We start from the raw sequence: 12,585 nt of genomic DNA on the forward strand, positions 1-12,585 counted from the left end.
TGTGTGTGTGTGTGTGTGTGTGTGTGTGTGTGTGTGTGTGTGTGTGTGTGTGTATTCAAATTTCACTCTTCTTATAAGGATACCAGTCATATGGGATTAAGGCCCACTTTTCTCAAGAATGACCTCATCTTAACTTTACTAATTATACCTGCAAGAACCCTATTCCCAAATGAGGTCACATTCTGAGGCACTTGCAGTTAGAACTTCAATATATATTTTGTGGGAACACAGTTCAGCCCATAAGAGTGGAGAAGGCCCAGGAGTAGGCAGCTGTAGACCTTGCCAGACCTAGAACAGCCAGGGCTAAACACAATGGGAGGCTGGATTTCCCATGCCGGGGCCTCTCCAGTCCTTTCAGCCTTACCATTCAGAAAAGTTTTAGGGAAGGAGATCCAAGTGGAGTTATTATGGGTCTGTCCCAGGTAATTCTTCTTCCCACCCTCCCTGTGTTCCTAGGCTGGCTGGAGGGCATGCGGCTGTCAGATGGGGAGCGAGGCTGGTTCCCTGTGCAGCAAGTAGAGTTCATTTCCAACCCAGAGGTCCGTGCACGGAACCTGAAGGAAGCCCACCGAGTCAAGACTGCCAAGCTACAGCTGGTGGAACAGCAGACCTAGCTATTTTCTGGGAGGAATTCCCTGAGCATAAGGTCAAGACATTCCTGGAAAGGGCTGGCCCCAGAACCCTGCAACAGAGGCCTTCTGTGGACCAAGAAGTAGATCTTCTGAAAACTCGAGGACAAAATGAAGCTACCAGTCGCTAGTCTCAAACCTCCTTTCTGTGCTTTGTGCTTGGTGGAGGGATTTTGAGGGACTTTGCGCTGGATTCTGAGAACCTTTTCTCATAAGAAAACAGACAAATGGGGCCTAAGCCAAGGAACTTTACCTCTACTACCGTATAGTACTTAAATATTCTGTTTCCCGGGTGCAGATTCAGGGCTGACCAAAGTTTCCATCATGGCTACAAGTTAAACGGAATTTGACCTCAGTCCACTAGAGGGAGATGTTTAAGGGAGATTAGCACATCAGATGAGAGGGTCAACCAGGTGACCTCTAAGGTATCTTCCAACTTGAGAGATTTTCCATAATTATTGGTGTGGGGTCAGGGAATGCATCTCTGGGATCTGTGTTGGTGGCAATGTGAGGGTAGTACTCTCACTCTAATAAATTTGGCACTTCTCTGAGTGTTTTCTTCTCAGACTCCTGAGCGCTGAACAAGGTACAGAACATGGAATCCCATGAGGATTCCAGGCCATTTGATTTAGGTGCCACGAAAGACCAAGACGGTACCTAGGTCATGGCAGATGCCAACTCTTGCTTTATGACTTCCAAGAGTTTGGGCCGTTTTTCTGTTTGTTTTGGCCTCAGATGTTGTATAAGGACTTAGAAGGAATTGATGAGTGATGAAAATCCCATTCAAACCTTTTTTATTGAACTCATAAGTTAAGGCATAGGTTAGTTGGAATGGATTTGGAAATCCTACTCAGAGCATTCACGATTTCATATTTTGACTTGAATTATGGTGAAGGTATCTTCCCAGCTATTTCATCCTCTTTGTGAAAAGCAGCATGTATAATGGAAGAGTCCTAGAGACCCAAGTCAAGAGACCACCTCCACTTACTGCACTGCCATGATTCAGCCTGTCCATGTCTCAGTTTCCTTAAATGTAAAAGACAGGACTGGACCAGTCCTATCCAACTGCCAAATAAGATTCTCTATCTCCTACTGGATTGCCTTTCTCAGTTGAGGAGCGTCACTCTATGTTAATTCTCATATAGAGCCCTCAATACAATAGTATAGTCATCTTTTAAGCTGGATCATTATAGTCCTTCCCTGGACATTCTACTGCTCTGTTTCATTTTTAGGAAGCTCAGAAGTAGAATTGCATTGCAGCTTTGTGCAAAGGTAAGAATAATACGATAAACTTTGTCCTATACCCACTTGATGATACCACACGATAGTATCACATTTGATAACACATTTTGTTTTCTGTTCATCCTAAAATGTAAGTTAGCTTGCTTAATTTTTAGAAAAGTTATCACTATAGTAACTGGGATGGGACTAATATTCATTTATCCTAAACAAGTTAACACTACTAAAAAATCTAAAATGGGGATGGTTTTAGAGAAGTTCAGTTGAAGTAGTCACTATTTTCATAAAGCCAGCTTTTTGTTATTAATATATATGTATATATTGTATGTAAACTAACAAGTGGTGCTCCTTAATAGCAATAATAATTAATATAATCCAAATTATTTGTTCAAACCAGCATTTGAATACTGGCCATATGGCTCAAACAGAGCTATATCCAACCTTATATTTTATAGGCAAATTCTCCCTTATTTTCCCAAAGAGGTAAAATGAAAACTTCTGAATGATACACAGGCAAATAACTTTTTTTGGTTGAATGACTGTTTCTTTGTGTGAAGTTGCTAAGGCTTTCTGAGTGCCTTTGAAGCTGACATCTGTAAGACGGAAACTGTCTTTAGATATTTAATATGTATTCATTTCATTGGGTTACTCTTCCCCCTAATCCAGGAAATTAAAAGACAATTGGCTTCTCCCTGTCTTTAGATCCTTGGTTTTAAAAACAAAAATGAAACAAACAAGAACTTAGATATGAGTCATCTCTACTCAGTTGAATTTCTAAATTTCCTATACTTTGGGTTTTAGAGAACCGGGTACAGTTCTACTTAATTGTTTCTTCTTTCTTTGGATTTCTGAATTTAACTCAACTTATTCTTTAATTCTGATTGGCATCACTGTCTTAGAAACAGCAATTTCTTATAAGAGATTGTGAAAACAACCATTTACCAACACGTTTTGGACAGAATGGCATTTGAGGCATGTATGAATATACAGTGTTTTGGTTCGGGGGTGGTTTTTTTTTTTTTTTTAAGCAAGACCATGCCCAAGGGTAGTGTCTTCAGGAGAGATCAACAGTAGTTCTTTATGGTCCCTTTCTGAATTGTAACACGCTTGGAGCTTAGCATCCCATAGATTTATGCTGAATTATTTCCTTCGTGCCCTTGACCACATTGAATTTCCATCTGTCACTTTTACCAGTAACACAGCTTAGCTCTTCCTTAAAGTTTATTTTCACTATCAACTTTTCACTTACAGTTAACTATGATCTTAAGATTTTTATTGTGTGCCATTTGCTCTGTCATGGTCATTTATAATGATTTTAGTAATATCAGCCTACATGTTAATATCTGGAAGGCTCACGGTTTGAGATGTAGTTATTTCCCCCAATTTTGTTTTCTTTCTATCTCTTAAACAACTACTACATCCATGATTCAAAGCAAAATGACTTTTGGTCCCATAATGACTGATTTAAAAAAAATTTTTTTTTTTTTTTTTTTTAGTCTTTGGACTAGGAGTTGTTTAAAAGCCTTTGAAAAATCTAAAGGAAATTATACTCTCTGGCTCCCCTTCTTTCATACATATATTTATCCCCTTGACATGAGCCCGGTTTTCTTTGGGATCTCACGTTGCTCTACCCATAGTAGACTGTATGCTTTTAAGTATTAAGTGCTACTCCCCTTATCGTGGCCTCTTCTGGTTAAGGAAGTTAAATTAGAAATCCAGTATTTTGGTATAGTGGCCCTTTACAGACACACCTGTTTCTCACCCACCCACCCTAAGACACATCGTTAAGACTTGTGTGCATGTTTGTATGTGGTTTTTCAAACCCCTGTATTAATGTGTTTTGGTGGTGGTGATTTGGTTCTATCACTAACAGACTCAGTGACCCTAGAGCTGCATTTGCTGTAAACATGACTCGGTAGCTACATGATTACAGCAACTCCAAAGCTGTTGTTTAATGTAATCTTTAAACTCTGAAATCACGTGTGCAGAGAGGCCAAAGGTTACAGGCAAATGAGCTAAAGAGGAACCGATGCCAAACTCAAGTCATGATTCAAATGTGCTGAGAACATTCTCTGTACTTAAAAGTTTTTGACCCACTTCCTCCAACCCTCCCATTTTAAATGGCAATTACGGAGTGGGCATTTCTCTAGCCTATTCCTCAGAAGAGGGTGAGGCAAAAGCATCCATTCATTCTGCTGAATTCCCCGGGAGGATTGCAAAAACGAGGCTCCAGGCACAAAGAAGACTGGGGAATGCAGGTGAGTGGATGAGGGTGTTTATTCTTTCTGGGTGGCCTGTGAACAGGGAATGTGTGGAGGAAAGGAGCTGGGTTGGTGTGTGCTATAAACGTTTTCCAAGCTGGTGAAGGAGCTCCAAGGGAGTGACTACTGATCCCTGCTGCTTGGAGGATGAGTCATGGGCCTGAGGGCAGAGCCTGCTACAGGGAGGGGCCTGAGTCTGGCCCACAGAGTTCCCCAGGAGCACCAGTGAGCAGATAAATATTTTCCTGGCAGTTTAACCAGGCCTCTCAGAGGGCAATTATCTCTGAACAATGCAGATGGAAATTCAGAAGGAGAGTGGGAGCCGAGTCACTTTATTCCACTTCATTCCAGAGGTTCTAAGTCTGCTCACAGACCAGGGGGCTCCCAAACACCAGGGAGAAAGTTCATACTCCTCTGGAAAGGGTGGCTGTGAGCAACAGACCATGAGTTACTCTGGTAGAGTCCACGAGGTCAGCAAGAGACTTTCACCATCAGAGAAGTAGACAGTCCAAGGGAGAGAAAGGAAAATGCGGAAGGCAGAGGAAGGAGGGACCCTTGGATGGGACTCTTCCAGCCACTTCTAGAGGGTTTTCTTACTGAGATCGATTTGTGGTGAGGATGAGAGACTTATCCATTGTTGGAGTCAAAAGAACCCTAAAGATCTTTGTGTCTCACACCCTTACTTGTCTCATTGGAGCCTGCAGAGGGGAGATGATTTGCCTGCTATCGCACAGCCAGTTACCGACTGTGGATCAGCACAGCCCAGGGTTCATCTCTAGGATTTAAGCAAATATCTGTTGAGCTTGTGCTCCTTACAAAAGGTTGAAGGTGACTTGCCATAAAATGCAAGGATTGAGTAAACAGAGTATGTGTGGGCAGATTATTTTGGGGACAGGAGGAGGAGGTGGTGCTCAGACTTGTGGAATCGTTAGTAGCCAGATTTGGTGATGGAACTGAGCTGGGCCAGGCAACAGACTGTAACATAGATAAGGTGTGGTTTTCATAACTGTTTATCATCCTAGCACAGCAGGGCTTTGAAGAAATGAAGGGTTTCAGGAGCGCACATGCACACATGCATGCGTGTGTGTGTGTGTGTGTGTGTGTGTGTGTGTGTGTGTAAAGAGGTGGCTGTTTAGGGTAGGAGAGGACACAAGAGGATCTTTACTAAAAGATGAAATTCATATAGAAATTCATGGGCTTTCTCCTTGAAATAAAATAAAACTGGCATTAACAAACGGGGAAAAGATGGAATTTTCCAGTTGAAAATCAAGAAAAATGAATATCTAAAATATTTTTTTAAAAACATTGGTCCTTTAAATTGGTGCTGGGGACATTTTTTTTATTCACTGGGTGTGAAAATGTACCTGATTTCACCAGTTCAATTAGGAGTTAAAGGAATTAATAGAAAAGTCAAACTGAATAATGAGCAAGAAGGGGAAATAAACAAGTGGACAAATAGGAATGCTTGGAAACATAAGATGCTTATTATTGTTGGAAGTTCTCAATGGGTCCCTAAAAACAGATTGCAGTCCTGGCAAGCTGCAGGAATATGGCTTGGGACAAGGGTGCCAAGCCGGAGAGAAGGATGCACTGGATAGAAGTTGATGAAAGGGATGACATAAGCTGCAATCGGGTGAAAGTGTACGAGAAAGGACCATGGGATCTCTGTGGGTGGGAATTCCATTCTCAGATAATAAAACCGTGGCAGGGGAATGTACTTGAGGCAACTTGACCAGAGTAATGAGACTGAGAGACAAGTAAAATGTGAAAGCTACAAACGAAGACGCAGAGGCTACAATGTGGAGGGAGGAACCAGCTCCTCTGGACTTTTGTATCTTGTCAGTCACACTCCTAGATGCCTGGGCGCTAAGACCCGGAGTCAACTTGACATTCTCTCCTCCCTGCCCACACAGTCAAATTCCGTTAATTGATTCATAGCATCACTCACACTGTTTCCTTCTTGTTCCCCTGCCACTGTTTTAGTCTCGACGCCAAATTCCTGGACGCTGGAGTGACTTTCCCGCTGGTCTTTCTACTCCCAAACTTTTGACTGCGAACTTCCTGGAGGAATGTGGTATGACAATCTTAAATTTGACAGTGTCTGCCACATAATAAGGCTTATCAGAGCCAGATACAACCTGGCATCCAGCTCCCACGGTACCCCCACACTCTGCCCCTTACACGCCCTTCACTTCGCTCTCTGCCTGCTCTGTCCACACATTCCAGCGCCCTTTCCAGTTTGGGAAGATGCGGCTTCCTGTTTGCTTTCAACTGCGGCTCTTCTCCCACCTCTCCCTGCAGGGCTCTCAAATCAAACTAAACACTTCTGAATCTTTACATCATTTAAATGCAGACTTCGGATCTATGGAAGGATCTGATTCTAAATCTAATCCAGGTTACACACATTGTTGGATTGTGCTCTCCCCACCTTCTGACTTCCTTTGTGTCTCCCTCTAAAATGATCAAAATACATCGCTTCTTGAAGCTGGCGCCCCCTGACATAGGTTTACATCCTGTCCAAAATGTATTTCTTTTGCAACTTTGGGCAAATATTTAAACCTGTCTAAGCCTCAGATTTTCACCTGTCGAATGAGTAATAGCTTCCAAGATCCTTGTGAAATGAAATTCCCCATTAGAGAGCTAGGTACACAGTAAGTGCTCAATAAATGGTTACCATCATCATTAGTATTTTGTCTGAGGACCAGTTTCTGGGCAAAGTAAGTAAGCTCTTTCAATTCCTCATGTGATCTTGTAAAGTGTACAAACACACAGAGTTATCTATCATTAATAGCTTTTTACCCATGAAGGCTCTGTCAATTTTTTACACGATATGTTGGCATTCAGAAAGCAAGACTCTTACTTGCATTTAGTGAAGTGGAAACTAAATAACCTAAGAGTTCTCTCTAGACTTGGTTGCGGTATTCTTAGAAAATCACTTAAACCTCGGTGTCCTCTGTGAATTGGGATAATTATATATATTGTGCACAATTATTTTTCCTACCTCCTTTCTAGACCTACTGACCCAGTTGGGCTTTTGATCTTTGCCCATTCAACACCTCTTCCAGATCTTCCCACCCCCACTTTTAGGCCATTCCTTATCTTCCTCAATGCCACCTTTTCTTCTGCCCCATTCTCCTGCTCTTCTTCGTTGTTTCCATGAGTCCACCCTAAGACCACTTTCTCCCATGCTTCGTGCTGTGCCATTTTGTGTGGTGTCTGGACCTCAGCTAGCATTTTCTATGCTGAAAAGGTCCTGTAGTTGCCATAGGCCCTTTAGTTCCTGTCTCTGTCACAGACCCTGGGTCCATATTTTTCTCCTCAGACACATCCACCCAGATACACACAGGCGCTTCCACCACAGCTCCCCCAAACACAGCAGTCTCCCTGTCCCCAGCTTGGCTCCTGGCGCGTTATTTCCTTTCTCACCTGACAACATTCCTTAGTTGAAAAGGTCTCTGTCCTCTTCCTTTTTGCTCTGATTCCTTTTAATGAGTTGCCCATCATATCACACTGATTCTGGCTCTTAAACATCTCTCCGATCGGACCCTCTCCTGTCTCCACGCGACCTACTCTCAGCTCTCGCCCCTCACTTGGATTAACTCAATTGGCCTTGTCTGGTTTCCCTGCATCTCCTCTCTGAGCCCTCTGATCCTGTTCTCCATTCGTCTTTCTAAAACACAAATCTGGGCAAGTCATGCCGATGAGGTACAACTGTGGTTGCCTCTAACTGACCAAAGAACACAGCCCCGAGGTCTTAGCGTCGTACTTGCAGCTTTTCCCACTCCTCCTTACCGGCCTCCTCCTCCACCACCGCCCCCTGTTGGCCACTCCTACACGCACACCCAGCCTCTCTGAACTCCCAATCTCGCTGGCCTTATACTCACTATACTTCTGCCCAACATCCCCCTTCCTGCCTTCTCTGCTTACCCAAATTCTACTCTTCCTTCAGGAGTTAAGGCCTTGGACTCTGAAGCTTTCTCAGCCCCAGCAAACATGGCTGCTTCCTCTTGTGGATTCCATCGAGCTTTGTCCTTATGGACAGCCCTGCACAGCTCTGTCCTCCTGCATTGTAATGGTCCTCCCCAGTAAGAGTGTCTGTTTCTGAAAGTCGGGAAGACATTTCATTTACCTTTTGTGCTCACCCAGTACTGTAGGTGCTTGTAAACCCCACTGAATGACAGAATAGATGTCCCTGCCTTTATTTCTCAGGACTTTGTTATGAAACTCAAATAAGAGGGTATTTCTGAAAGAACAGTATAAACTAAACACAAAAGTAAGAACCCTAAATCTCCCAGACTGTCTGTCTGTACTAAAAGAACACCCCTTCGAGGTGGGTGAAGATGTTTCATTTCCAGGAAATCGGACTTCTTCTTTTTTTTATTTTGTAATCCCATTTTTTATTGTTATGTTAATCACCATACATGACATCATTAGTTTTTGATGTAGTGTTCCATGATTCATTGTTTGTGCATAACACCCAGTGCTCCACACAGAACGTGCCCTCTTTAATACCCATCACCAGGCTAACCCATCTCTCACCCCCCTCCCCTCTAGAACGCTCAGTTTGTTTTTCGGAGTCCGTCGTCTCTCATGGTTCGTCTCCCCCTCCGACTTACTCCCCTTCATTCTTCCCCTCCTATCTTCTTCTTCTTTTTTTTCTTAACATATATTGCATTATTTGTTTCAGAAGTACAGATCTGTGATTCAACAGTCAGACTTATTCTTAATTAGTCAAGACCATTTAAGACTTGGAGTGGAATCATCGAAAGCCAAATTGTCTTTTTCAGCTGATTTTTATGTACTCTTCTTATGCAAATGATGTTAAAATATAACAGTCAAAAATAAATTCTAATGCACTATCTCAGAAATATACAAATAATAGGAAAAAATTAGCTAACAGGAACAGAAAATAATAGGACTCCAAGAGATTTTACAGTGCTTTTAGACCCATGTGGAGCCTGTTTGGAGAGTTATAATGGCGGGCGGGAGGGGGCTGCTAAATGAACCGGGTTCCTACAGTGAACCCAGGACTGCTCAGGAGCCTGAGACGCAAGAATGCTGAGTAGAGAGCGGGAGGTCTCCTGGACAGACTTTGAACTGTGAAGCTCTCATGGACATAGATGTCCTTAGCAAAGCGCTACAACTAGGGCTGCCAAATTTAGCAAATAAAAATACAAAACACCCAAATATTGCGGGAAGCATACTGACACTAAAAAATTATTTGTTGTTGGTCTGCAATTGAAATTTAACTGGACAGCTAATATTTTATCTGGCAAACCAAGCTGCAACCCAAATGACATTAATATCTTTGAACCTGATATTAGTGGCTCTAGAGTATTTTGGAGAAAAAATTAGCATGGGCTTTCTGACTATAAACAACCAGAAGACTGGTGGTAGATTGCCATCTAGTGGAAATTTTGTGATAGTGACGGCTTAAATTGGAAGGATAGGCTTTTTCCTGGAGTCTTCAAGGAAGGATTGTGCTCTGGCCCAGTGCAAAGCCCTGAGGTTGCTGCGCGGCGGCGGGGGGCGGGGGGGGGGGGCGGAATGATGATGTCAGGAGGACAAGGGTGCCATGGGGGGAGGCGAGGTAGGAGGAATGCTGAGATTCGGCCGGCCCCTTGATCTAAGGAGAGGAGAACCTGACCTTGGCTCTCCAGAATGCACACTTTCTCCTGCATTCCAGCCAAAACCAAAACAAAAGCCAGGGCTAACTGTAAGAGGCACCATATCCTTCCAGATGAGGATGGCTCAGACGGATGTGGAACTATGAAAAATATGTTTCTACAGATGTGATCACAATTATAATGAACGAAAGAAGTCCTGCAAAAGGTAACGGAGTGGCTACAAGTTCAGATTTTAAAAGGACTGAAAAGACGTAAATATTAAAAGGCAGACATTCTGGAATTCCAAGGATAATCTCTCTAAGTGTGAAGCCCAGAAGCAGTTCCATGCTGCAAAACATGCGAAAGTCCACTACTAGCAATAACATTAGCCATGATGACAATAAACCAAACTGGGAACAGGAGGAACAGGGAGAGGACAAACATACTCCTTGAGGCAGATGTTATAACGTCAACATGTAATGCAGAGAAAGCAGAAGCACTTGACTCTTATTGTAGCTGGTCTTCTCCAGAAAGAATGATATTCTAGAAATTTAAAAACTTGGACCAAAAACATAAGACGATCTTAAAACCCAAACACAGTCTTCTAGCCGATTTAAATAATTCTAGATTTTTTTTCTGGAGTAGAACAGGAGAGGATCTCGAGGATTTAATAGAGGCAATTATCCTAATTTTTAAAGCCATGATTTGTAGAAGCCAAAGAAGAATAAATTTAATGTGTAATTGTCATAAATTTCTAGAAGAGACTATTGAAAGATGTTAGATAAAAAATAATCGTGAAAGACAATCAGTGTCTCCTAAGATAAGCCATGCCAAACTAATCTTATTTACTATGTTGTTAGGTTTACAAGAATATCAAATCATTAGAGTGCTATGAAGAGAATATGTTTTGATTTTAGTGAGCCATACAGCACAGTTTTTTCCCAAAATGTGTTTTCAAAATCCTGGAGATAACAGAGGATGGCCCTGGATGATAGTATAGTTGAGGATTTTTAGCCAGTTTAACTTTCAGCCCAAAAATGTGCTCATTAAGGGAGTATTTTCAAGAAGGGATGTCAAAATGTTCTGTAATTACTTGTTTACTAATGACGATTATTAAATCGAGAAAACATACTGATCAAATTTGCAGAGAGCAAAATTGCAAACAAGGTATAGCAGGATTCCAAATCATCTTAACAAACTCAATAATGGGTTACAATTAACCAAATGAGACTGAACAATGTATATTTTTGTCTATTTAGATTCAAAAATATCAATTCTCCAAATACAAAGTAAGAGAGAATGATTTTAAAACAGTTTCTATTAAAATGACGTAGGGGTCATAGCTGACAATAAGTTTGGGACCAAGAATGGGGACCTTGGGGACCAAGTGGCTGGGGGGAAAAAAATCCAATTCCTCTCCAGACAACAATAGAAAAGAGTGTCCTTTCTGAGGGAGGGGACAGTCACACTGTACAATGCAGTGGGCCAGACTGCATTAAAGTCAGGTTCAGTTCTGGCACCCTCTTAAAAGGAATATCCATAAGGTCCTCTTCATCTGAAGAGAAGCATGCAAGCTGGTAAGGAGCCTAGAGAGCAAGCCACGGGAGGGCAAGGCTTAGAGGGATGACACACGGTCCTCATATTTTTCGATAGATTTATTCTTTGTAAGCACATGGAAAGCAAAACTCAGATCAATTAAACAACAATGACTTCTTCCTAGCAGAAGAACAGAACTCAATAATAATTAGAGCTTTCAGAAATTCTGTGGCCGCTTGTGTAGGCGAGTTAGCCCGCCACCTCTGTCACCTGCAACTGGAAAATCAAGACTCAGTGATCATCTGTGGTGGCATAGAGGAGACTCCAGGGTTTGTCAGGAGGTTGGACTTGTCAGCTTGTCAGTTTTTTTCTTCTAGGATTCTACACTTCTAATAACTTTTCACCATTTTCTCTGGTCTATCATTTCTTAGTTCTCATTTTATTTTTAGTCCGCCATTAGAATATGTAACACTTTTTAGCCAAGTGTTGCAGGTAGGCATAGACTTTTTTTTTTTTTTAAAGATCTATTTGAGAGAGAGAGAGAGAGAGAGCGAGAGAGAGAGCGAGCGCACCAGCAGAGGGGAGGGGCAGAGGGAGAGGGAGAAGCAGGCTCCCAATAGGGAGCCTGACACAGGGCTCGATCCCAGGGTCCTGGGATCATGACCTGGGCTGAAGGCAGATGCTTAACCGACTGAGCCACCCAGGCACCCCAGGCATAGATCTTGAAGTCCATTTCCCTCCAGTTCTTGGCTTTAGATGTCAACACTGTTGCATTTGTTCCATACTCCCTTGCTTCTAATCTGAGTGGCAGGAGCCTGAACCAATTAAGAGCTGGTGGGGAAAATACCCAGCCACCCACAGGGCTTGGAAAGCAACAGAACATTGTGGTGGCTTTTGGAAAGAGCGGAACAGTAGCATGTGATTGACCGGTGAGAACCCTCCATCTTTCCCCCTTAATGTCTGCTTTTAGGCTGCTCATGCCATGACCTTATGGGACAGAATGTTAAAAGAAATTTGTGAAATGTATACTTTAAAAGACCCAGATATGTGTAACACAAGTCCTTTCATATTTCAATGTACACATTCTAATCCCTAAATTAAGGCTGTTGTTGCCTGTTGCAATCCTCGAGTGGCAGGAAGCGATAACCACTAGGACAGCAGAGCAGAGCTACCATTGTCCATAAAACCCTAGAGATGCACACATAGGTGTTCTTGTGTACCCAAGAAGTTTCTTCTCCATTTCCAAATATTTTGCCGAAATTTTTAGTTCTTATGAGTCATGACTCTAGAACTATTATGACGAACATAAGTTAA

General features: G+C 42.4%; 1 protein-coding gene across 4 annotated transcripts in view; it reads left to right on the plus strand.

Moving 5' to 3' along the window:
- Positions 1 to 12,585, plus strand: part of ARHGEF5 (Rho guanine nucleotide exchange factor 5) — a 34,768-nt gene that overhangs the window by 21,555 nt on the left and 628 nt on the right. For 2 of the 4 annotated variants that reach the window (XR_012380384.1, XR_012380385.1), the window contains exons 15-16: positions 457 to 1,438; positions 1,866 to 1,901. Coding sequence is in view for 2 of the 4 variants with exons in the window: in XM_073899322.1 (XP_073755423.1) it covers positions 457 to 614 (158 nt within the window). In the remaining 2 variants the exon portion in view is untranslated. Of the gene's footprint in view, positions 1 to 456; positions 2,554 to 12,585 lie in introns of those variants that run through there. The other 2 variants (XM_073899322.1, XM_073899323.1) reach the window with 1 other exon arrangement.

This window comes from Callorhinus ursinus, unplaced genomic scaffold (genome assembly GCF_003265705.2).
Source record: "Callorhinus ursinus isolate GAN/ISIS: 27379988/994484 unplaced genomic scaffold, GSC_fseal_2.0 scaffold12, whole genome shotgun sequence".
Taxonomy (NCBI): Eukaryota; Metazoa; Chordata; class Mammalia; order Carnivora; family Otariidae; genus Callorhinus; species Callorhinus ursinus.